Source organism: Xyrauchen texanus, chromosome 8 (genome assembly GCF_025860055.1).
Source record: "Xyrauchen texanus isolate HMW12.3.18 chromosome 8, RBS_HiC_50CHRs, whole genome shotgun sequence".
Taxonomy (NCBI): domain Eukaryota; kingdom Metazoa; phylum Chordata; class Actinopteri; order Cypriniformes; family Catostomidae; genus Xyrauchen; species Xyrauchen texanus.
In genome coordinates this window covers 42,433,469-42,460,039 of record NC_068283.1, presented here as the reverse complement: position 1 = coordinate 42,460,039, position 26,571 = coordinate 42,433,469, and the positions used below count along the sequence as shown (strand labels likewise).

At 40.9% G+C, this 26,571-nt stretch overlaps 1 protein-coding gene across 1 annotated transcript; it reads left to right on the top strand.

Moving 5' to 3' along the window:
• Positions 1–2,005: 2,005 nt before the first annotated feature.
• LOC127647235 (probable G-protein coupled receptor 139) lies at positions 2,006–17,164 on the top strand. Its single transcript, XM_052131377.1, has 2 exons — positions 2,006–2,132; positions 16,200–17,164. The coding sequence occupies exons 1-2, from the start codon at positions 2,009–2,011 to the stop codon at positions 17,162–17,164; spliced, it is 1,089 nt and encodes a 362-aa protein (XP_051987337.1). The 5' UTR covers positions 2,006–2,008.
• The last annotated feature ends 9,407 nt before the right edge of the window (positions 17,165–26,571 follow it).

Sequence of the window (26,571 nt, the reverse complement as noted above, 5' to 3'; positions counted from 1 at the left end):
TATCTGTCTGTCTGTCATTATCTATCAATCTATCTGTCTGTCTATCTATCTGTCTGTCTATTTATCTATCTATCTGTCTGTCTGTCATTATCTATCTGTCTGTCTGTCATTATCTATATATCTATCTGTCTGTCATTATCTATCTATCTATCTGTCTGTCATTATCTATCTGTCTGTCTGTCATTATCTATATATCTATCTGTCTGTCTATCTGTCTGTCTGTCTATCTATCTGTCTGTCTGTCTGTCATTATCTATCTATCTGTCTGTCTGTCATTATCTATATATCTATCTGTTTGTCTGTCTATCTGTCTATCTGTCTGTCTGTCATTATCTATCTGTCTGTCTGTCATTGTCTATCTATCTGTCTGTCTGTATATCAGTCATTATCTATCTATCTGTCTGTCATTGTCTATCTATCTATCTGTCTATCTATCTATCTGTTTGTCTGTCTTTCTGTCTGTCATTATCTATCTGTCTGTCTGTCTGTCTGTCAATCATTATCAATCTGTCTATCTGCATACATATATAATTACATTATCTAGCTGTCTGTCTGTCTGTCATTATCTATCTGTCTGTCTGTCTGTCTGTCAATCATTATCAATCTGTCTATCTATCTACATACATATATATATATACACACACACACACACACACACACACACACACACACACACACACACACACACACACACATATATATATATATATATTATAAAACTTGTGTTGTGCAATTGTTTGAAATACATTAGAGGATAGATTTTTGTGAATATTTTTAATGAAAAATCAAAAGGTTAAATAATAAAGACATATTTTTCACAGCCTTCTTAGTTCATATTTACCAAGGGTGCCAATATTTTTGGCCACAACTGTATAAGCCAATGCATTTATTTTCATCCAAAATGTCAGATGTGAATACACAGACAATTTCCATATTGAAAATTAAATTCCTGCAGCTCAACCAGAGCATGGTTTTTCATTTTTACAAAAACAATAAACACAAAATGGTAGAAAATACCTTAAAGCAGGTCTCCTGGAGGCATCACATGTACAGATAATTACAAAATTACATACAATTATTTTATTTGAAAGAGGCATTTGGAAGCAATTTATATTTAATTTTTTTTGTGGTGGCAAACAAAAACTGTGCAATGTCAAAAATATGTGTGTTGCAATTAGATAAATTATGTGTTGTGATGTGTAATTAAGTAATTATGTGATGTGATCAATTTACCAACATTTTTCATGATGTCAATTTTCACAAACATTATACTCATTCACATTCTTCTGCTTTTTTCTAAAATGTTTGTGAGAACAAACCAAATAATTAACATATTGATAATATTTATTTATGCATTTAGATGCAATTTCTTTTTAGCATTTTTCAACCACAATCACAGAATGCAAAACTTCACAACCGCCCAAACACCTGCAGCAAACTGAAAGCAATTTAAACAGCGGTTTCCTCCATGTGCACTATGGATGTTCGCCTATCAGGTGTGAACTCGTCGAGTCATGCTCTGCCTCTCGTTTACTTCTAGGTCGCCCTTCGGATGCTCGAGTGTGTCACCACACATTGTGTCTCTCTCTACCTCACTTAACACCTCTCTCTTTTCCAATGTTCGTTTCCATCACGCCCCCTCCCCCCTTTCACTTATTTTCACCCTTTTTGCGTTCATGCCTCCCTAGATTTCATTCCCACCAGCTCGCAACACCCCTCTCTCTCTCTCTCTCTCTCTCTCTCTCTCTCTCTCTCTCTCTCTCTCATCCACCTCACTGCTCACTCTCTCTATTCTTCACATCCCCTTCTCTCTTCCCATCACATTGCCGGCTTCATCATCTCCGTCTGTCTCTCGGTCTCTCTGCATCGCACACGCGCTTACAATCATTGTGTGACTCTCACACGTGTCATTTAGGACCCAAGTACAGCTCTTCCCCGGTCTCTAAGCGTGTCCTGCCATCCGGCTGAGGTTTGTCTCCTCTCTGACGAGTGGAGCTTGAAGGAGGCCATGGAGCACAGCCACATCTTCACCGTGCTGTCCCCCAACTCGAGTTCCTGGAACCCTCGCGGATGCCCCCTCGGACAGTTGCCCGTCATCTACTATAGTTGCTTGCTGTGCCTCGGCCTGCCTGGTAAGACCGCTAAAAGACACCTTTTCTAAACTAATAAGTTCACAATTGTGTCTATGTATGTTTTTTATATCTGTGTATGTACCATAGCATCCCCCCCAACATTTTTTAGATTTGATCTGGGGTTTTTCAATAGCTGAAAAACCTTTAGTTTTTACCTTTAGTCTCCCACATCCTTGACAAAGTAACCTTGTGGGATGCAACTGTAAGCACCAGAAATGGTGAATCGTACATAATCGTGTATCAACAAGAAATAGCCCAGTTGTGTGTCTCCACAGATGGTGAAATTAGATTTGGTTCTTTCTGGAGTGACCTCAGGAGTCATACAAATGATTCATCAGGTCTTGAGTAATTACCTTATTAATTGGCCTTCAGCGTTAAATATTCCCCCTCTCGGACACAAAGATTGGAAGTTGATTGCTCATTTTCTACTAATGGTATTATTAACAGGTGTGCCCCCTTCTGAACAATTTAATCAAACCTCCTCTCTCAGGGCAGACTGAGGCACATGGCACAGTTTCAACGAGCGAACTGTGGAGAATGATTCGTTTGGCAGATTAAGATAAATCGCGTGCCCTTGAGCGAAGCACTCAACAGTCTGAGCCGTTTACACAAATATTTTCATTTGCTTTCAGAGGCAGTCAGTATTCCTGTTGCTCGGCTGCTAAACAGCAGCGAAGATTTCGACCCATACACGGATCAGTGGGATGAATAGAGGCGTGATGATTAGATTTGAGCCTGTCGTCAACACTGTGTGAAAGTCATCGGACATGCCAGTGGTTTGGATAGATGGAGGTGATAGTTCAAGAAGAAAGGGAGAGCAGGTGAAAAGGAAGAATCTCAAAAGGGTTAGAAAGGGAGAACAGAAAGATAGAAGAGAAGAGAAGAGAAGAGAGAGAGAGAGAGAGAGAGAGAGAGGACTAAAAGCAGGTGTTATAAAACAACTATGTGAAGAGCAAGGATTGTTTTGTTCACACTTCACAGCTGGGTAGGTTTTAGGTTAGTGTATAAAGGGAAAGTGTATATGTTAGCAGCTATAACTGTATAACGAACCCTTTCTATTAATTTTTCCACCATTTCAATCACCTTTTTGCAGTTCACTGAACTCATCCTTTGATTTTATGATATTATGTGATTCCTCACAAGTATCCCGTCAGTTCTGAGGTGAAATGTCCACAGTGTGAAGCTCAAAGCAAATTAAATGTTCTCGCAAACAGTTGAGGTTAAGTTAAACGAAGCGTACATTTTTATTAAGTCTAGTGTTCTAGTGTTCGCTTTACCAGGATACCGCTGTGGTACCTCCAACAAGCTACTTAAAATTATTTTGCAATAATGTAAGTATAGTCAGGTGTATTTATGAGACCTGGGGTGCAGTTCCCAAAAGCATCGTTAACCAACAATAGTCGCAAGTTCCATCGTTACCAACAGAGTTAATAGAGTGTTTCCCGAACTGTAGTTCCAATGAACATTCGCAAACAGGAGTGCATACTGGTAAGGTTTGAGCTACAGCCTTTTACCTGTGGTTAGATGCATAGTTCCTTGTTAGTTAGCTGAGTGGACATCATTTGACTTTGACCATGTTTACATGCATTTAAGAAAACGACTTACAAGGTGCCTGTGTAGCTCAGCAAGTAAAGACGCTTGGAAGTCACACCGAATCCAGGGCGTGCTGAGTGACTCCAGTCAGGCTTCCTAAGCAACTAATTGGCCCGGTTGCTAGGGAGGGTAGAGTCACATGGGGTAACCTCCTCATGGTTGATATAATGTGGTTCTCACTCTCGGTGGGGCGTGGAGAAAAGCGTGAAGCCTCTACAAGCGCTATGTCTCTGCGTAATACGCTCAACAAGCCACGTGGTAAAATGTGCGTCATGACGGTCTCAGACGTGGAGGCAACTGAGATTCGTCCTCCGCAAACTCGGATTGAGGCGAGTCACTACACCACCAGGAGGACTTAGAGCACATTGGGAATTGGGCATTCCAAATTGGGGAGAAAAGAAAAGAAAATGAGGTTTTGCTGAAAGCGGCGTTCTGAAACATCACGTAAATGCGAATGCAGTCGTTAAAGGAATTAAAAGCCGTTAAAGAGAAAGTGCTTTAACACATGATTTCTGTCAGAGAAGACGGCTTTAATGTGTTTATGTTAACGCATTATCCTGTATTTTGTGCATGTGTTGATATGATCAAGTGTGTCTGGGTGTTCTGGTGTACATGTAAATGAGCTTTTATTATATTAATTAGTTGGACTAGGTGCTACAATCCCTGTAGATCAGCACTCCTTTTAACTTAGGGATGTTCTGATGTTTGGGGGAAAGTTAAAGGATGTTATTTACAATTTAACACTTGCATTAGTTATTACTCTACCCTCTGCGTAACGTCATTAACGACAGCTCTATATTGTCGAACCAACATGGTTCAAACGATAGATGTGCAACAAAGTCACTATGGTTTCAGGAAACAGTCTTGACTAGCTAGTTAATTTCTCCAATGATGCATCATACTATGGTGGTTAAGCATTGAGGGACGTTGATGTATAGGAAATGCACCCTAGGTAGGTAAATCCACTGTAAAGCATGTCCTCGAGTGGCTTATTGCGTTAACAAAAGACATCAATTATTGATAAAGAGCTCATTTATTATCAGAATAATGAAAATAAACTACCATGTTCTGTTATGCAATTAGTGTAAATATAGGTTGCTTTACGATAACCAAGCATTAATATAGAAAGTGGGGTCAAATGCGTGCAATTATAAAACATATTATGCATGCATAATAATTAGAAAATAATATCTGTCTAAAATTCTGCTGGTTAACTGGCTAGCTGTGTACTACTGAGTGAATACTAGCAAACCAACGATTGGGGGAAAAATGGTATTGACTGTAAGGAATTGGAAATTTGAAGAATTCTTGAAGGGCACATTCTCAAAACTGCATTTTCACTGCTAAACCAGGAAACTAACACGAGTTGAAACTGCATAAATCCAAGTGTTTCAAATGAGCTCTTGACTGCACAATTGATCGTCGGAGGTTAAGCTCATTAAGGTCACCGACTGAAGAGGCTGGTTGTATTTCATTGCCTTCTGTTAGAGTTGGGACTGCTTGATTTGAGTGTTCTCCTGCTGATTTCTATTCAAGTTGAATGGGTTTTTAACCAGAAATTGGCTCTATAACATCGGCATCTGTTGGAAGGTCACAGATCCTAGTAACGATCCTCTAACCAGTTCTTTATTACCCAGGTGCTGTTTTTTGCCACTTAAGAGGTGAAGCCAATGATTTTCAATTTACGTTAATGATCTGGGGATCTCTGAGAGCTCACTGCGGGCATGAGGAAAGTGCTTTGAGAGTGCATTTGTATTTGTTGCAGGACGTTCAGAATGTTGGGAAAAGTTTTAAAGGGGGGATTTGTGAGAGTTGCTGAACCCGGAGGAAAAGGTCATGGCTCAGATGTTGCTCTTTCGAAGCTCAGACTTATTCCCAATATGTGTCATTTATGCATCATGTTTGTTCTTAAGTTTCTCCTAAAATTCCTTCTCCACTAATGAGACAATTGTTGATATATAGAGCTTTAAAATTAATGTGGACTGCATAGCTCATCGATTTGTCGTTCATGAGAAATGTTTGTGTTTATATGGAGATCTCTGGCGACTGACTTTTGGATCTTGGTAAATCCGAGCACAGTTTGAGACATTGTTGAGATATCTTCTGAAACTCTAGATTGTGACGTTGAGATTGCTGGGATATTTTTACAGGAGGAAAAAACTGATAGCAAAAGCTTTAGCAAAAGTCTACATTTGCTCCCAGTTTAAAGGAACATTTCGGATTGAATTCAAGTTAAGCTCAATGGATGGCATTCGTGGCATGATGTTGATTATTCCTGCTCTGTAGGTCCACACAATGTAAGTGAACGGGTGCCAACATTTTGAAGCTCCAAAATCCACAAGGGCAAAATAAAAGTACACCAGACAACTCTGGTGGTTAATTCTCAACCCAGTCTCATAAAATTCATACATATTTTAAGAGTTGTCAATTTCATATGATTTCGTACAATTTTATCATGTATAAATTCCCGGATGTCTAATGCGGAAGTAAGCATGAGTTTCGCGCAGGATGCATTAAGGACATGCCCCTTTTCTAGACCTAAGCAATGTTCCTTTAAATCTCACAGATCTATTGAATACAGAGATATTATTAACACTTTACCGTAAGTTTCCATTAGTTAACATTAGTTAATGCATTATGAACTAACAAAGAACAATTGTATCAACTAACATTAACAAAGATTAATAAATGCTGTAAAAAAAACTACATATATTGTTCATTCATTTCAACCCCTTGTGTTAAAGTGTTCACAAAATCTTTAATAGGTTTAATTTGTGATTTTTGTTTCCAATGGAAAGACTCAAGCATGACCAGCTCTCAATCATGGGAATTTCAGGAATCACCTTCCTTTCTTTTCCCATTTTCTTTCCTCCATTGATATGCTGTTCAAGTCCAGCATCGATTTAGTATCCATATGATAAAAAGATTCACATATTTATTCTTATGTTTCTCTCTTACCATTTTGGTTAGTTTTTGGTGTCAAAGCAATGTGGATTCTGATGGTGGTTTTAATATTACATTCTGCAAGTCAGCTTTGTGTTGAAATATTATTTGATTGGTTATTGATCTGTTGTTCCACTGAGGTCTCTTTTCTTCACCTGTTCCTCTATGTATATTGTTACAGTGCAGAGGTTTCCAGTGGAAAATTACTGCAGTATATAGTGTATGTACACCAATCAGCCAAAACATTAAAACCACCTGCCTAATATTGTGAAGGTCCCCATCGTGCCACCAAAAGAGCGCCAACCCGCATCTCAGAATGTTATTCAGAGATTATGTTATTGTCACCACAATTGTACAGAGCTGTTATCTGAGTTACAGTAGACTTTGTCAGATTGAACCAGTCTGGCCATTCTCCATTGACCTCTCTCATCAACAAGGTGTTTCCATCCACAGAACGGCCCCTCACTGGATGTTTTTTGTTTTTGGCACCATTCAGATTAAATTCTAGAGATTGTTGTGTGTGAAAATCCCAGAAATACTCAAAATCAGCCCGTCTGGCAATCGTGTGTCACCAGTGTAATCTATAAAATCATGCAGATACAGGTCAGGAGCTTCAGATCATGTTCACATCAACCATCAGAATGGGGAAAAAATTTGATCTCAGTGATTTGGACCATGGCATGATTGTTGGTTTGAGTGTTTCTGGGATTTTCACACTCAACAGTCTCTAGAATTTACTCCGAATGGTGCCAGAAACAAAAACCATCCAGTGAGCGGCAGTTCTGTAGAGGGAAATGTCTTGTTGATGAGCAAGGTCAATGGAGAATGGCCAGAATGGTTTAAACTGACAAAGTCTACAGTAACTCAGATAACCACCCTGTACAATTGTAGTGAGAAAAATATCATCTCAGAATGCTGTTTTGGGACACACATCAATTTTAGGTGTTTTTACCAGCTCATCCAATGTGCGCAAGTGTTGTGAGCATGCCCGTTTACATTTTGACATCAAAAGCAGAGAATAACCAGCCTGGTCTCATGAAAGTTATGTGAGCATTACAACGTTTTTGCAATACTGAAATTATGTGCTTCATTTCACGTTTGGCTCCAGTTTTCAAGTGAAATGTCCAGCGGGGAGCAACAAAACCGAGCCAAATGAGGTTGTAATCAGGCTATGTTTTTGAGGTGAATTTTAGAGGTTTTAATAAGTCAAATGTACCTCCCTAATCTGAAATGTTACCCTGAACCTAACCAATAGTCCGAAAAGATAAATGAGAGTTCAACAAAACAGACATCCTTACCCTTATCCAACACCAAACCGATAGTGTTTTAAACACACCTAAACTGAAAAAACCACATCATATTGTATCACTTCCTTGCCACTTTCACGTTTGGGCATCTTTGGCTGGACTCAAACCGTTGCTGAGGAGTCCAACGCTCCATCAGTTGAGCTACCAACCAAGCTAATGATGTATGAATAAGTGTGTATATGGTGTTTTGATATAATGACATAGTGGGGCATAGAGTGAAAAATATGTTTTTACAACATCTAAATCAGCAATTGTACTTGTGATTTGTGCGACAATGATTAAACCACACAGTTGTTGTAGCACCTCTAGTGTTCATTTTACCAGGAAACTGCAGTGAAACGTAGAAAGCGGCATGTAAAAGACAGTTCGCAAAAATATATATGGAGTAACGTTCATTCTTTGAATTACCCGTTGATTTAAAGTCTCATTTAAACACGTTTTTCATGCATTGTTGAATTTTTTTGAATAAGCAGATTTTCAGCATGCATCAGTGCATATAAACATGCTCAATCTAGCATTGTACTGTTTGAAATACACGATTATCTGCCAAATATTGCTTGCATAGTGTTTCACATGATACTTAAAGGGTCTATAGTAGGCACAGTTTATATGCAGTATATAATGTGCAGTATTCAGTAAGATAATCACAACTATATACAGACACACTACCCTGGTGGATACAAGGCAAACTGAGCCATTTAAATTGGTTGGTCCTCTTCTCGGCCCCAGAGACCAAAACAAAGACAGGAATCAAGTGAAATCAATATGCTCAAAACATTAACCGCTGAATGGAAATGTCAGGAAATCTACAACCTCTAGTGGATTCGTTTTGTTTGTCTAAACAAGTTACATTCTCATCCAGAGATTAATCCAGAGAAAGAGCAATCCTGAGACAAAAGCTGAATGGACAGTGAAGTAAATAAATAAGACTTAAAAAGGATCACAAGTAAAACATAGTAGTAGAATGAAAAGAGTGTTTACGGTGCAACATGATCACTTGTGAAATAAACATGTTGCTTCCGAAAGTTCCTGTACCCCATTCAGCTGAATTACTGACAAGGACCATTACCCTGTCCCGTATTTTTTGCATATGTTGCACGTGCACTTTATGTAGGAATGTTATTTAGTCTGTGTAGTCTAATGTGGTTCTGTGTTTGTCCTATATTGTTTATGTAGCACCATGGTCCTGGAGGAACGTTGTCTCGTTTCGCTGTGTACTGAACTAACTGTATATGGTTGAACGACAATAAAAACCACTTGACTTGACTTGACTTGACCCGTCACACATTTGTGCATCAATTCAAGTGTGAACACAATTGCCACTACTAGCGTGTTGCTTAAGCAACTTCAGAGACTTAGGTTCTGGTCCCGTGAATAGCAGGAAGTAGTACCATTCACGTAAACAATGGCAAATGCAATTTGGAGTTTGCATTTTCACTCATTTACATTTATGCATTTTGGGAGACGCTTTTATCCAAAGTGACTTACAGTGCACTTATTACAGGGACAATCTCCCCGGAGCAACCTGAAGTTAAGTGACTTACTCAAGGACACAATGGTGGTGGCTGTGGGGATCAAACCAGCAACCTTCTGATTACCAGTTATGTGCTTTAGCCCACTACGCCACCACCACTTCAATAAAGGACTTTCCACTCTAAAGTATTTTTTTCCTGCACTTGCAGTTAGGTTCAGGGTTGGGGTTAGGGATTAGTTAATAAAATATGCATTCCTGTTGACTGTATTACATCATTTACAACTAATACCCGCTTTTGGTGCCACTCTGTGAGCATTTCACCTGAAACTGGAGAGCAGATGTGCCCATGCATTCAACAACACTTCCAGTTACAGCCACTGGGGGCAGTGATTTGAATTTTGGTGAGCACAGACTGATTTCAGCAGCAAAACCTTCAACCGACTGTTGCTGAATTCATACTGTGATCTGTCTAGATGGTGGGATTTATTGCGTTTGATTTTATGTTTGTCTGCTGTATTAGAAACAAATCTCTGGTAGGTACAAACAGTCAAACCAGGACTTGCAACAACATTGAGACTTTCTTAAGGATGCACTCAATAATTATTTTAACATGTAATCTTAAACTTACAATTGTATCTAGTGGTGTGGATGCAGAATCATTCAAATGCAATAGTTTTGAGTTATCAATGTCATTGTAGAAACTCACAATATCGAGTAGTATTCGGCTGGTCGTGTGATCCTAACATGGCAGTCCCCATGACGGTACCCTCTCAATGTATATTTAAACAGCTTTTATAAGCTTACTGATATGTCTGGAGTCTTCATCTTATGTGAGTGGTCATGTTCTTGTACATATGTTACAAAATTACTATTAAATTCTTTAGGAGTAAAACATCCAAAAGTTTACTTTTATATTGAATGGCCGCAGTGTAACTGGTCCTGCTCGACCCACACCGAGCAGGATTTGAACCAGTGTCAGCCAGGATGGGAGGCAGGCGCTCTAACCAGGATAGTCACTAGGGCGTCACATGAAACCAGGGGTTTGTGGTTTACACATACCGCACAGCTATCGCGTACCAGCTGGCTCCTGTTAAAATAGCATGAAAAGTAGCTAGTTTTAAACATTCAAATGTCTGTTTGAAGAGGTCTTGACTTTCCCAACTGTATCTTACTATTAAAATGATCCAACAATGTCATCCTTTTGACATGATATGTGGAACATTCAATTCTTGATCGTAGTACAAAACATTTCAATGAATTTGAATTACCCAAAATGTGCACAAATCACAGCTAAATGTTGCACAGCTAAAGATTGGTACATTTTTGATAACTCCAAGTATCCTGAGCTAGGAAAGAGCAACCTCACAAAAATTGTCCTCTGGGAGCAAGACTCAGTGGATTGCACAGTTTATGTGCAAGCAGTTTTACTGTGTGAGAGATAAAGAGAGCTTTGTTGTTTTAATTGATTGATATTCGTGAGTTTGCGCGCCTCTGACAATAAGAGAAGTTCTGAGAAAGAGACTTGGATCTTCAGATTTGATTGCATCGTTTGATGCATGACTGTGTGGCTCTCTTTATATTTAAACGTCGTGGGGCCTTGCGGTGTCTAGGAATAGAGATGTCGGGAAGATAAGTGGTGAATGAGTTCTACCTGTGTGCCACACCAGTCTCGCTTTCCAGTGAGGGGAGGTGGGAGTATTTAAGGAGAGGAGAAGAGCAGTAGACGGTGAGAGAGAGATGCTTGAAGCTGTGTGTTTGTCGACGTGTTAGTGTGAAGCATTGTGTTATTGTGTGCGACTGAAAGGTGCAACAATAAATGGCTATGTGTTTTGTCAAGCCGGTTCCCACCTCCTCCTTGGCCATCATATGAAATGTTGCACTAGTGCCGAAAACCGGGAGGAGGAGGGATGTGCTGTTGTGGAATCCTCGAAGCTGCTGTCTGCCAAGAAGTGGAGGAGCCATTAACCATCTGCCGGGAAGCGGAGGAGCTGTTACCGTCCGCCGGGAAGCTTAGGAGCCGTTACCGTCTGTCAGGGGTCGGAGGACTCACTGCCGTCCACCAGGGGAGGAGCGGGTGTCGTCCGGCAGAGGCTGGAGGAGTGGCTGAGGAATAGGCGACGGCATGTCCGCCGCCGGCGAGCCAATCTCTCCCCCCCCATCCCTTGTCCTGTTCCCACTCCCAGGCGCGTGCAGGTTGGACCCTTAAACCATCCTGTTGTGCCAACGCTCCCTCCCTAGAAATGGGGTGGTAGGTCACAGCCCAGAGAATTCCCCGGCCTGAATTTGGCGATGGGGTATGTGGCGGGCAGGGCGGGGCCGAGCCGCGTCTTGGCAGAGGCCGGGAAGATACGTGGTGAATAAGTTCCACCTGTGTGCCACACTGGTCTCATGTTCCATTGAGAGGCGGTGGGAGTATTTAAGGAGAGGAGACAGCGGCAGACAGGGAGAGAGAGACACCTGAAGCTGTGTGTTAGTGTTTAGTATTATGTTATTGTGTGCGACTGAAAAGTGCAACAATATATGTCTACATGTTTTGTCAAGCCGGTTCCTGCCTCTCCTCGCCCACCGTATGAACTCTTACAGTCTCTAAGTGGATTCTTGTTTGTCTGCATTTGCGGGCTTATATGCAAATGTGAATGTGTGAGCTTGAAGCTGCAGTCTTTGTAATTTGCAATCAGTTGATGTTCTGGAACTGTGAAGTGCAATTCTCCAGACTCCTGACTGGCATATGTAATCCAATTCCATCTTTATATTAGCAGCCTGACAGACAGAGAGAGGTGTGTGCTGAAAAACATGATTCAAGACAACCAACAGATAGAAAAATGTCCTAAAAATCAAACACAGAAATCCTGACTGGATGAAAAGCATAAGCCCAACAACACACATAATTATTAACATCACATAGGCTGAAGAGGACAATCATTTTCTTTTCTAAATGTCTCTAGAAATGCAATGGTTTCATACTTTCAGCATGCAATCATTTACCATAAAAAACACATAAGAAACACACTGAGTGACACTCAGTGTACATTTCACCTCGGAAATGCGTGAAAAGAACCACGTGATATTATTTTGCAAAAATGTCCCTGAAGCCTTATTACATGGTGTAAGGGGGTATGTGTAAGGGAAAGGAGGAGGTGAGAACCGGTTTGGCAATATAAATAATAATTTAATCATAAACTGAACCAAAAACACATAAACATAAACACACAAAATGACTGCCTGTAATTTTCTCTCTCTCTAGAACTGTCGTCACCGGCCACCTTTATCCCTCACGTGCCCCCATCCTCCTCCTCTCCTGGTCATCCCCGCCTTGCTCGACCTGGGAGGAGACAGGAGGGCAAAAACAACAACAAAAACAAAATATGAGAGGGAAAGGCCAACACGGAGCGATAGAGAGAGGGAGAGAGAAAAAAAAACTCACTCACCAGTTCTCTGATGCGCCGTCGCGTGGTCCCCAATCACTCCTTCACCCTCTCAGGCAGACGGCTGCCACTTCTCCCCGGGTGGAACAGAGTCAGACCGACCCCCAGTGAACAGAACGCCCCTCTGCGTACTCGGTCGACAAGGGGGGACACTCCTCCACCCCTGGCAGCGCCCCTACCACTCTAGGTGGTCAGGGAGTCACTTCCCTCCTCCCCTCGTGGAGAGCGGTCTTCTTGACCTCTCTGCGTTTCTGGGGGACGGCAGGGCACTCCTCTGCCCCTGGCAGTGGCTCCTTTACTCCAGGCGGTCGGGGAGTCCAGTCCCCACTCGCCTCGCAGACGGCAGCCGTTCTCTGCGTCCGGGCGGTCGGACTACTCCGTCCCTCTGCGGACGGCAGCGGCACTCGCCTGGGTGGATGGCAGTGTCGAGAACTCCGCGACAGGCATCCCTCCACCTTCCCGGGTTTCGGCACCAGTGTAAGGGGTATAAGGGAAAGGAGGAGGCAAGAACCGGCTTGGCAATATGAATAATAGTTTCATCATAAACACACAGAGCAGCTGCCTGTAATTCTCTCTCGAACTGTCGCCACCGGCCGCCTTTATCCCTCTCGCGCCCCCATCAGGCTGATTGGGGACCGGGCGTGCATTATTCCAGCCCAGCCCCGCCCTCCTCCGCTTTACACACAGCATACCATATAAATAATTAAATGGACATTAAATAATTTATATAGTTTAAATTAAGTTATTACGGGTAAAGAAAGAGACTGCAGTCTCCAGAAACATCACAGTTCTGTTGGTGTTTATATTGCGAAAAAAACTATCTGACTACTAAATCGCACTTATTATATGACTACTTACCAAATAAATAAATAATTGGACATGTAGATTTATATTTTATTAGCTCACTTGTAAAGATCACAGAGCGATAGGAGAAGTAAATTTATGGATGTGCTGTCATTATTCAGAAATATCAGACCGTTGGATGGACCGAGTGACCAATCAGAACCAAGTATTCCAGAGAGCCATGTAATAAGCTTATTTATTTCACCGTCATATGGTTAGTTGCATTTTGTTATGTGATCTTAGCTTTATTTTTCCCTCCCGTCTGCGACCTCAGAACTAAGAGAACCACTTCAGAACACGGTTCAGACAGGTGCCTGTAGGCTATGGTGACACTGGCTTTGCTGAAACTCTGGTGCAGCTGAATTAGATTGAGGCAATTGTCTTATGACGTATGAGCTCATCAATATGAGCTTGTACTCTCTCTTGCTAATCTTGAAATTGCATTTCCCTTAGCAAAATATAGTCAAAATTCACAGTGCACAGCATCACAAGCTAACCTGATGGCTGCAGGGTTAGATAGGGATTGCAATTATGTGTGCTTTTAATCAAATGTACACGTTTCAGGTCAACCCATTCACCCTAGAATGTTCCCTGAGGTCTTTTGTAATGAGGCTCTTTGCTCCACGAGTCCCCAACAGCTGTGTTAAATTGTTGGGCTTAAAAACTGCAGCGCTTTTGTGTGCACACTTTTTTATTACAGCGGGAGGTCACGACAATCGCTGGTCATTTCTCTGCCCATACATCTCACGCTGCCTGCGTGTGGCCGCGGAACAATGCGGGTTGGAATGAAAGGATGGCAGTGAAAGGGTGAGAAGAGAAACAGTTGGATGCTGGGTGGGTGGGGGATTTTTTTCTGGGTCATTGTGACATGGACACATAGCACTGCATAAGCACCAGCGATTGCATGTAATTGTGCACATGTTGCTCCTGCTAAGGGTTATTAAAGAAGTTGGTTTATATAGAAGTTGACAAAGAGACAGAGGTGAAGGATGGAGATGAAAACAGGCAGGCGGGAAAAAGAGAGAGATTAACAAAGTCTCAAAAGGTCAATTGCTTTGAGAATGTCTCTTAAGACTTACTGTATGTGAAAGTGTGCGCATGCAAGTGAGCATAAGTGCATGCATGGTACTGTAAGTGCATGTGAATTTGAGTGCTGAGCGTGTGAATGAATGCATATGAACATGAGTGCATACATGTGAAATTGAGTGCATGTGTGAATGTTTATGCACTAGAGTGAACATGAGTGCAAGTGTGAGACATTGATCAAATTCGTGCGAATGAGTGTGCATGCAAGAAAATGTGCGTGCATGCAAGTTAATGTTAGTGTATGAATGTAAATACATGCATGTAATGTGTGTGCATGAGTGCATGCATGTAAATGTGTGTGCATGTGTATGAACAGGAGTGCATATGTGTAAATATAAATTCATAGGTGATTATGAGTGCATGCGTGCTACTGTAAATGCATGCATATGAATATAAAGTATATAAACTCATGCATGAATGTGAGTGCATGCATTTAATGTAAGTGTCCATTAATGTGTATGTAAGTGCACGCGTGTGAATGTGAATGCATGTGTTTGCATGTAAGTACATGTGCATATAATGTAAATGCATGTGTGTGAACATGGTAACATGTGTTTGACTGTGACTGTAAATGCATGTTAATATGTGTGTAAATGTTAATGCATGTGCATGTATGTAATTGTGTGTGCATGAGTGCATATGTGCGAATGTGTGTGTGTGTGTGCGCATGCAAGATAATGTGAGATCAAGTGAATGTGAGGTCATGCGTATGAATGCGTGTACACGTGTGAACATGAGTGCATGTGTAAATATAAATTCATGCCTGAATGTGAGTGCATGTGTGTAAATAATTGCATGAATGTAAATAAAAAAAATGTATGTTTGTAAATGTCAAAGTATTTGTGTACATACTAATGCATGCATTTGAATGTGAATGCAAGTGTGAATCTGCATTCACAGGTCTGAACATGACAGTGTGAATGCAAGCATGTGCACGCATGTGTATGTTAATGTATGTGTTTGAATGTAAGCGTATGCTTGTGACTGAGTGCATGTGTGTTCATGTTAATGTACATGTTTGAATGTGATTGCATGCTTGTGACTGAGAGCATGGGTGTGAAAATTAACATGTGCATGTAAACACATTTGCATGTGTGCGCAGCTCAATGCATGCATGTGAACACAAGTGTGTCAGTCAGTTGTCTATATGTGACTTGTATGCATGTTGAATTTAGAGAAAAGAGCCATTTGAGCTGAATTTCTATGCCCCTATATTATATGATTGTCATTCTTACATCACTAAGTTTAATTAAGCTTTTTCTCACTTATATGTGATGTTGTCCTGCGCCACTGTTCTGTTGAAAATGTTAAGAATATATATATATTTTTTGTCAAATCATGCTCTTCCTTTTTTCTCAATTCATCTTATGTCTTCTTTTCTTCTCACACTCCACAGCAAACATCCTCACGGTCATCATCTTGTCTCAGCTGGTGCTACGGCGACAGAAGTCATCATATAACTATCTCCTGGCTCTGGCGGTAGCCGATATCCTGGTGCTGCTGTTGATCGTATTTGTGGACTTCCTCCTGGAAGACTTTATTTTGGGTGCTCCTCTCCCCCACTCGCTCAACAAAGCTGTTCAGGTGCTGGAGTTCTCCTCCATCCACACATCCATCTGGATCACAGTGCCGCTGACCGTGGACCGCTACATTGCCGTTTGCCATCCGCTACGGTACCACACTGTCTCCTACCCAGCGCGAACTCGCAAAGTGATCCTAGCAGTGTACGCCGGCTGTTTGATCTCCAGTATCCCATATTACTGGTGGCCAGAGCTTTGGCACGGGTTGCCAGGGTCGAGCGGTGGCAGCCGCAGCAGTGCAGGGCAACACGTGTTGGTATGGGTCCATTGCGCAACAGTCTACCTGCTTCCCTGCACAGTTTTCTTCTCGCTCAATGCCATCATCGTACGCAAGCTCCGTTGCCGACGTAGCTGCTTCCGTCTTCGCGGTTATTCCACTGGAAAGACGACGGCTATCCTGCTGGCCATTACTTCTGTGTTTGCCGTGCTGTGGGCGCCGCGCACTCTCATGATACTTTATCACCTTTACACGGTGCAACCAGCAATGCCTGGACCTGCGCGACTGCTGCACCTCGTCACGGATGTGGCAAACATGCTCGCGCTACTCAACACTGGCGTCAACTTCTTCTTGTACTGTTTTATCAGCAAGCGCTTCCGCAGGATGGCCGCCACGGTGCTAAAGGCATTATTTAGATGTAGGAAGCAGCCGCCACCCTTTTATGCCAGTCACAACTTCTCAATCACCAGCAGCCCCTGGATCTCACCAGCCAATTCACACTGCATCAAGATGCTGGTGTACCAGTATGATAAGAATGGCAAACCAGTCTGTATATCCTCCTGAATGGCAACTGATGAGTCATAATGTATCAATATAGCACGACAAGTTTGGGGAAAAGTCCTTCCCAACTTTCAGAAGCTTACCGGCATTGAGCAACTGGTCTGAGCGACTGGAAAGACTGTTTTTATTTTAGACAGTGCCTCAGTGGGAAAATCAGTGTGAGGTTCTGAGACATCCGAGGTCGTTTTAATGCTATGTTCCATTCATAGTCGGATTTTGGATAGTCCTACTTGATATCTACGATATCTCTGACCATAAAGGCATTCTCTTGGCCGATGCTCGGAAGATGTAATTTAAGGAAACAAACTTCAATCCTCCCGTTATCTAAGCAGGTACTCGACTGTCGACAGAGATGTTTCCTAGCGAGCAAGTTGTGGAGGATGAACGATGCCACGCAATGCTAGGATTTTTTCAACTGGTGTACGGTCAAAAAAGAGAGTGCATTTTAAAGACTTTTACACATCAGTCTCTGCAAGTGCTTGATACAGTTTGACTCACAAGTGATTTTATTTGCTTAAAAGAGAATAATTATCCTGTACTTCGCATTTCTGCCTGGGTACCGACATGTTTGCGCGACGTCATGGACCTACATCTTGCCAAGAGTTGTGTATGTGGAAGGTCTGACTTTTAAGTGGCGTTTCATTGCACTTTACCAAATAGGAAGTAGAAAGTTCAGACTCTACAAGTTTAATGGAATGCAGCATAGGCCCGTAACATGGTTTAAAGTCTTTCTCTGGCAAAAAAACTAAACAGAAATGGACATTAAGCTATAACTTAAACTTGCCAATGCATTTCAGGATATTAATGCAAAAAAGGACTCAATCTTTAAGTCAACTGAAACCGTGATATTCTGGCTTTCATTCTAGGCAATGCCAATTAGACCAATAGACATTTAAACTTGTTTCGATGTGATTTAAAGATCTCGGCGTTTGCCTCTAGAGTGGTTTTGTTAGGCGGACTGCACACTAAAGCAAGGCAGGATTTCAAAGCTAGGAGTAAAGACTCAACAGATCCCCAATGAGTTGTAACTTTGCATGAACCACCTGTCTTCTCTTACCTTCTCTGAAGAACAGACCAAGCACTCGCTCCTTTTGTGACATTAAAAACAATGCTGGCATTTTCGTTTAATATGCTTTTGGTCTCCAAGGGCCAGACGCAAATGGCACAAGCTCTTATTAAAGAGTCAAGCCTTTAGATATGTTCAGAGCTGGAGAACTGCTTCGTCTGATGAAGAATAATGGCAACACAAAGACTTCAACAAAAAGCTTCTGATGCAACTGACTGTTAAATGTACAATTAAGGCAAAAAATACCTTCAGAGGAATTGTTTGTAATATTTGACATCAATATTCTAAGCAACGTAGACACTCATTAGTATGTGGAAGGATTTTCTGTCACAGTGACAAACAAAAAATAATTAAGACTCTAACTCATGCCACACACACACACACACATACACACACACACACACACACACACGCAGATGCTCATTAATCCCATGCTGGGAAGCCTCGAGAAATGAGGAGAAAAAGAAAACACTTTTCAAATAAAATCAATCTCTCTTACAGGAGTGAGCTATTGGGGAAAACAACGTCCATTTGTCTTCACAGACGCATGGAGCAATAGGCTGCCATCTGGAGTACTTTAACTGGTGCATATCTGCATTGTATTTAAACTTTACATCGGAGAACATGTATAGTTTGGAGATGTGGAGAACAACTTAACAAATGTACAATCTTTGCTTTGACAAGAGAAAGATCTGTGTCAATATAACAGGGCAAACTAGACTTCAAGTTAGCGAGGTAAAGTGGTGAGGATGACGAATTGTAAATAAGGAAAACATTGTTTCTTAAGAGCCAAAAGGAGAAACATAATGGTCACCCTTTGCATTACAGTGTCCATGTGAAAGACCCCACCAAAAATCTAAATCAAAGTTTTATCCACGTGTGTTTTCATTGAGGACATCTATACACCAGTGTAGTCTACTCATAAAGGTTGACGTTGTAAATTTAGGCAGATATGGGTATTAGCAATCTAAAGTCTTAAGCCTAAAGCATACTTCAGTTAGACGCAAACGCTAGGTGTCTGTGTATAGGACGTGCCACGCAAATGTAGTCATCTGCAAAGTGCTTGAGCGCTGAAAGCGTGAGGCCTGATTTCTCTACAAGTTTGGCTGGAATTATTAGCGCTAATTAGTGGGTCCACAAGGTGGGAACACTCACAATTAAGTCTTTGCTGTCAAGAAGAAGCACTAGAAGATGTAAATCGGCGCTAAACATCAGGAGACAAAAGGTAGAAAAGGCAACAATGGATGTGCATGTTCACAGCACATGTGTAAGGAGGTCAGGAGACACCTGCATTTGTATAACTCAAGTCTGAAGGGATATAACGACATCTTTATGGGTTTAAACTCCTGAAGAGAAATTGTCCAGTATCTCATAGCAGTCGTAGCGTGAATGCATCAACTGCCTGTGTGTATGCGCGTACTGGAGAGATGAAAGACATTTTGAATGGTTAGCATTTTACACAGACTCTAAGCGTTCGTGTCAAACTGAAGTACACTTTGGGCTACGTCTACAGTAATCCGGATACATTTGAAAATGCTCTCCGTCCACACTATCGTTTTCAAGAGTTTTCCAAAAGTTGCTTGTTCACACTGAAACGTATGAAAATGCTTAAATCGTTGCATGCACGGTCTGAAACGCAATTGTTCCGTCGCCGGACACCAATTCCGAGTGAACTTCCCTTCGCCTTTGAAGGAACGCCATGTGATGGTTGTACAAAGTGACGTTTATTTTTTAACAACGCTATCAAAGTGAGTATCAATGACAACAGCGCCGCTATAACACTGGCCGCCATCTTGATTGTTTTGGTTGGGTAGATCACATGACTAAAAATGCATCATCGTTTTCCAAAGCATCCGTATTCACAGACCACTGTACAACGCGAAAACGGCGTTTTCAAATTTCCCCACGTTTGGAGTGCATTTTCAAAAAGTTCAGTTTTCGCGGATAAAAACGCCGTCACCGTGTGGCCAAAACGGAGAGAAAAAGATGCGTTTTCACACGAAAACGTATTAGTGTGAACAAGGCCTTAAGCTTTATTCTTGGCCAGAAATGTTTCTAAAATATTAATGATTCATAGAATTAATGTGGAATATGGAAACTGTCTTGTAAAGTCTTGCTAATTTTTTTGTTCAGTGGGTCAGATGAATGTTAAGGAAACAGGAGCCCTGATACTGCTGAGCTGTGAGGTTAACCTATATAACCGGTGTCATTTCAGTGAAAATGTACTAAAAGCATACAATATTGTATGTCATAAATGTACAGATTACAAATTAAGCAAAACTATATACATAGACATTATTCCCAGTGCTTTTAAAGGAGCATTGACATTTAATCACATGCGCTATATTTCTGTATAAGATAACTTATAGGATCAAGAGCAGGGAAGACACGTATGAAGGGCCAATCAATAATAAATGTGCTCATGACCAGCATTCGTACTTTCAGAACAATAATGAATCTGCTAGGTGTGGACATTACTGCAACAGTCCAAGAGACCACATGAGTGACGTGTCAGATTTTTTAAAGCCACGATCAGCCATATAAATATATATATATATATATATATATATAAATGTAGCCAAATATTGCAAAAAAGAAGTATATCACTTACACAGAATAAAGAAGATATGAACAAAGGAGACAATGAATGTTTAAAGGGACCGTTCACTTGAAAATGAAAATTCACTCATTTACTCCATCACCGAGGCTATATGTCCCGAACATCTTTTTCAAAGAAAGAAAGTCATATGGGTTTGGAATAAAACATGAATTTGCATCTATTGGGGGAACTGTCCCTTTAAAATATGTTTGGTAAGGTCATTTCCACTTATGTGGTCTGGTGCCCTTTAAAAGCTTTTATTTTTATCACACATGAAAAGCCGAATGTTGTACTTGAAATGTTATTTGCGGATGTGAACCTTTGAACCTAATGTGTCCAAATATGAGTCATGTTCCTGATTGCATTTTTGCATTGTTTTAAACACACAGACATCTTTATACATTTTAAGATTACTGAACAATTGTGAATAAATCTTCCTATATACGTAGGCCAAGGAAATGTAACTGTCCATTTCAGTGTATGCACAGTACTGTATTTTGTGGGAAATGGCATGTACATTATTCTAATGTATATTCTTCTTGAGCACATTAAAGATGATAAAACATGTAGCACCTTTTACCTAATCTGAGTGTTTGAAATTGAATTGGCCACTAACAACACATTGAATTCACATTAAATATCAATAATCATTTTAACATGCATGATCTTGTCTAGTAAACTGACAATATGTTTATGGCTAAACGTTTTTATCAGGAAGACTCGCAGACTGAGTGAAATATAAGATAACAGAACTGTAATGTCTCTCTTTGGCACAAGCCCCGTCTGGTGGTCCGAAGAAGTTGTACTTGGAACCGTCATATCCTGCCGGAGATATGAGGCAGGAGCGAGGAGCCTAACCCCGTGCGGGACGGGACTCAACAGGTGGTGGTGGGGTGGAGGAGGTTGCCGTGTTAGCACACTGAAACAGCAATGTGAGCAGACTTATAAAGCAATGGCTTAAATGTGATTAGCTAGGTGTTACCCAGCTAATGATGTGATGATGTACAGCTGCTAGTCTTCCCGCTAGAACTACGCTGCGCTTACATTTACCGGCTTATTCAAAGTGCACAAATGTTTGAAGTTTTCACGCCAAAAGCAGACAATGATTTTTACGAATAAGCTGGTTTTTAATTGTTCTGTGTATTGCTGTATATGCAAACGCACTCAACTGTCTGAATCTAGGGTTAAGAAATGTCTTTCTGAAACATTACATTTCTTATTTCCCCGTTTTGAGTCCAGGGTGAAATATGATCCAGACATGCTCTTGACAGGTTTGTGAGATTCACACAAAAAAGGCGCCGGCATCCTCACTGAGGTTCTTCTTTGTTCTCCATTCAGAGTAAAAAATACGCTTGAAATAGCTGAACAACGGCACACTGTTGGCAAACATTCAGACACCGGCCACACCACTGGGGGAGGCATTCAGAAGAGCATTTAAATATGAGGACGCACAATTAAAACCTCACCTAATGTGACATTAAACTAAAATAAATGTATGTGAAAAAGCTCTGTTTCCATCCCATGTGCTGAAAAGAGCCCTATCGTCACCTTCAGAATAACTGTAGCCACTGTGACTCTTTTATTAATAAAACACTCACGGGTTTAGAGCACGAAGCCAAAACACAGTAAACAACTTTCTCTCATGTCTGGGAGCGACAGCATGTCACACAGTTCTGGGAGCACTACGTGAGTGATTTCCTCCATCATTATGACATTGCCGTGCGGATCTGTGAGATATATTTCAAAAGTGTCAACACAGTTCAAGTTTGTATTCCACATATTTGCTCTTCAAACTCTATGCAGGCTTTGGGTTTTCAGGACACGGTTATTTCAGGATGACCAGAACATTACAGATGCGATGATTGGTCCTACCTGGTTAGTTATTCAGTCACATGATTTTTTAGATGCACATCTTGTATTCCTAATTAATTTATTAGGTAAATGTGTTTCCAACATTGCTTATGCACATTTCTTCTCATTGAAAAAAAAAACCCATATCAACCTAAAGTGAACGCATACATTTTTTTAATGTGCATATTGTTGATTTTATTTGAATCTTAGGGCCCTATTTTAAGCACAGTTCTATGCCATAAGTCATTAGCGCAAAGTCAGTGGGCATGGCCATTCAATTTTGGTATTTCCGTGCAAGCATGCACTAAGTCTAGGCGCAAGTAGGTTAGTCGAATTTGAACATGCAAATGGGCTGGATTAAGTGCAATGTAATTCTGAGGTTTTCTCGTTATTATTATTCCACCGTCCGCGTCTGTGTCCTATTATACAGCTCATTCCCTCAAGCACCAGCGATATAATTCAAGACAGACATTCATAAGTAATTGGTAGAGTAAATGGACTGTATGCAATGAATAAGAAGAATTGCAAATTACGTTCTTTTGTGCATTAACTGCATCCTTGATGATTATCGGGCATGTTTCTTTGACAGTGACAGACTCATTTTGCATGGAAAATGTGATTCTCGTACGGATTTGGATGTAGGCTCCGTTAAATTATAGAGAATGTAATTATTATTAATCATTTTCATCTACTGAAACACCAATCATGACTAGTATTACCAGTGATTGTATTGTATTGTATTCGACTGGTTGAAACACGAAGAATTAAACCAAACCTATTTCTAAATTGAACTTACACTTCAAACAAAACGAAAATATAATCAAAATAACGAAGCGGCACATAATCATAGCCTAGCAATTCAAAACATTTTAATCTCTCAACTTCTTCCACCGGCCCGTTTTGCTGTGACTCAAAAATCCCTCGACGACAACAGGTGGAAAAATACCATTAGGCCTACAAATACAAATTAGACCATAAATACAACTGTACATTTAAACAATAATAATCACTGAAAAATAATCTATAGATCTATAGATGTGGTTTTCAAACATCATAGCGCAAAGACCTATTTCTCAGGAAAATAGCAAATTGCGCTTTGCGGCACTTAATGAGCATGTGATACTCCCACAGTTTGTGTGCATACACCCACAATAGCGCAAACACACACGCCCATTGCACTGGCACGAAAATTGCGATTCGAATTAGCGCTCTCATGAAAATTGGATCCGATGTTGCGCGGGGTCATTGCACGTAGTGTAGTACTTTGCAAGCTCACGAAAATAAAGCCCTTAATGCTTCCATCCAGCAGTTTTTATGCGTGATCCCAAAATGCACAATGCTAATAACTTTAATATACTTTAGTAGATTTCAAACGAAGAAGCTGTTTTAACCACTCTGATGATTAAACTAAATATGCAATAGACAATGTGCCATTTGTCATGTATACATTCTACATTCGTGGAGCTAATGCGCTAACATGCTAATACGCGCCGGTTACACTGTTATTGTATTTTATGATAACACCGATACTACTGCAAAGATGGGTGTATAAGAATGTTAATGCAATACAGTTGTTTCATGTTGACCGATCTTAATGAACTGAACAGGAATTAGCTCTCTGCCTCAAATTTGGGGGAGCTGCAGGTCACATCCACCAATAATGTGGACCTATGACAGTAAGAATGTGTTTTGCAGCCGATACGGTATTTTCCGGAAAGATTGCCCCGTCAAGCTGTTACGAACCACCAAAACGAATTCAAAGACCTTCATTTTGGCCAGACTTTTTTCTGAACAACATCACACAACACAACATTGGGGCGGCTGTGGCTCAGTTGGTAGAGCGCGTGCCCATGGGCATTTTAGTACCTGAAAGTAATTACTTGCAAAACCTGGCACACAAGCAATTACAGCAACAAAGTCAATACCTCATGTTTATGATCAACACCTTTCTTAGTTTAATCCACATCTGCGTCCGAAAGAGACCCTATTTTGCCCAGGCTCACAACTATTTAGTGTATTGTGCCTGACAGCCACAAGCTTGTCACCCAACATGCCTCATTACCCCTGACACATATGAGTCAATCTCCAGCAGGCCACAGATACAGCAGCTCATTTCCAGCAGAGAGCGTCTGGGCTTGTTGGCCCTACGCTTCGGCCGCTGATAAAGTGCTCTTTTAATGCCGATGTTAATGGATGAATATAATGAAGTGGTACAGAAGCTCCACAGCAGCTGGTCAATTCAGCATTTACACTCGTGGTCAAATATTGCAGCAGCACATTGTGTACTGTATTTTAACTTGCTTTATTGTTTGCAGTTCACACCCTAAAACGGTCATCATTTACTCTCCCATATATTGTTACAATCCCAAACGACATTCATTCTTCCATAGTACACCAGCGTAGAAGTTCAAGAACAGAATTGAAGTCGCCATTCAGATAAACTTGCAGTCTTACAAGCTGATGATTTGAATCAAGTGTTTGATTAAGGAGACGTTCAAAATGTGCAGTGTTGGGAGCCCCACGGGACAGGTTTGGGTGGCACTGACAGCAAGGGCGTAGATTTGGCTTGAGGATTTGGGGAGTTGCAGTGTGAAGAATTCACACGTTTCCATTGGTCATTGTATAAATATTGGGGGGGTTGTACTTGCTTGTTTTAATTAATTGTGTGTGTGTGTGTTACCGCCCCCTGAACGCCCCTAACAGACATTTCTGCTGGAATAATCGATGAGCACATGTGCTACCACTAAATCGTAATTACCGATGCAAACTTAAAATTTCCTTTTAGCCCCGACTTTTCAAGTTGGGGTATGTCAGTTAAAGACTCATGCAAGAAGCAAATTGGTATTGGACAAAATGTAGTTTTACTTGTGGATTTTGACTATGCAGTGCATTTTTTTACTTTTGATGTAGAGATAAACCACCACACCTGTGAGGCGAAAGGTGTGTGCAACAAACCTACATATTATACCATTAAATGTGACCACATGAGAAGAATATTTTGCATATAGAAAACTAAGACTAATTTAGGGCCAATAAGATTATATATGTTGTGAGATACAGTTAAGCAAATTTTACCCAAAAAATGTCACAATGACTTTTTTCACACGTAAAATCGCCATGTGGTTTCCAAATGTTCCAGTACCCTAGGACCGGCCACATTGTGCCGACACAGAGACAAGCGCTCTCTGACATCGGCCCCAATGTGTGGCGTGACCTCGTCAGCCATGTGGACGACCACTGTTCGCTTCCTGCATTGAAAGTAGGAAGTAATTGTGTTTGCATAACCAATGATGAGCGTGATTCAGGGGATGCATTCTTACCCCCCTAACATAACATTTTTGCTCCACTGATGTGGATACGTTTAGAGGGTTCAGTTTGTAAAATATGCATCATTCTTCACTGTATTACAGCTGCACAAAACATGCTTTACAACTCTCTTGGAAAATTGAGCTCACACATTCCCATATGATATGTGTGGGTGAGAAACAGATCAATATTTAAGTCCTTTTTACTATAAATTCTCCTCCCTGCCCAACAGGTGGCGATATGCATGGACAATGTGAATCGCAAAAAAATACTAAAGAAGAATGTGAAAGTGAAAGTGAAAGTGGAGATTTACATTCAAAATTAAATATTGATTTGTTTTTACCCACACCCATCATATCGGAAAACATTAATTTAACCACTGGAGTCATGTGGATTACTTTGAATCTCCAAAAAGCACATAAAGGCAGCATAAGAGTTCTGGTTTTTAGACCTACAGAGCAGAAATATTCAGTTGTGTTTAGCAGAAGAAAGTCACACATATCTGGGATGCATGAGGGTGAATAAATGAGACAATTTACATTTTGGGGTGAGCTACCCCTTTAAAAGCACTGCAGTACTCTGGCTTCT

What these genes read in the sequence shown, in the direction of transcription:
- LOC127647235 (XM_052131377.1), top strand. Translation starts at nt 2,009, where the DNA reads ATGGAGCACAGCCACATCTTCACCGTGCTGTCCCCCAACTCGAGTTCC. An exon ending in GCTGTGCCTCGGCCTGCCTG is followed by an intron (nt 2,133 to 16,199) that starts GTAAGACCGCTA and finishes CACACTCCACAG; the next exon opens with CAAACATCCTCACGGTCATC.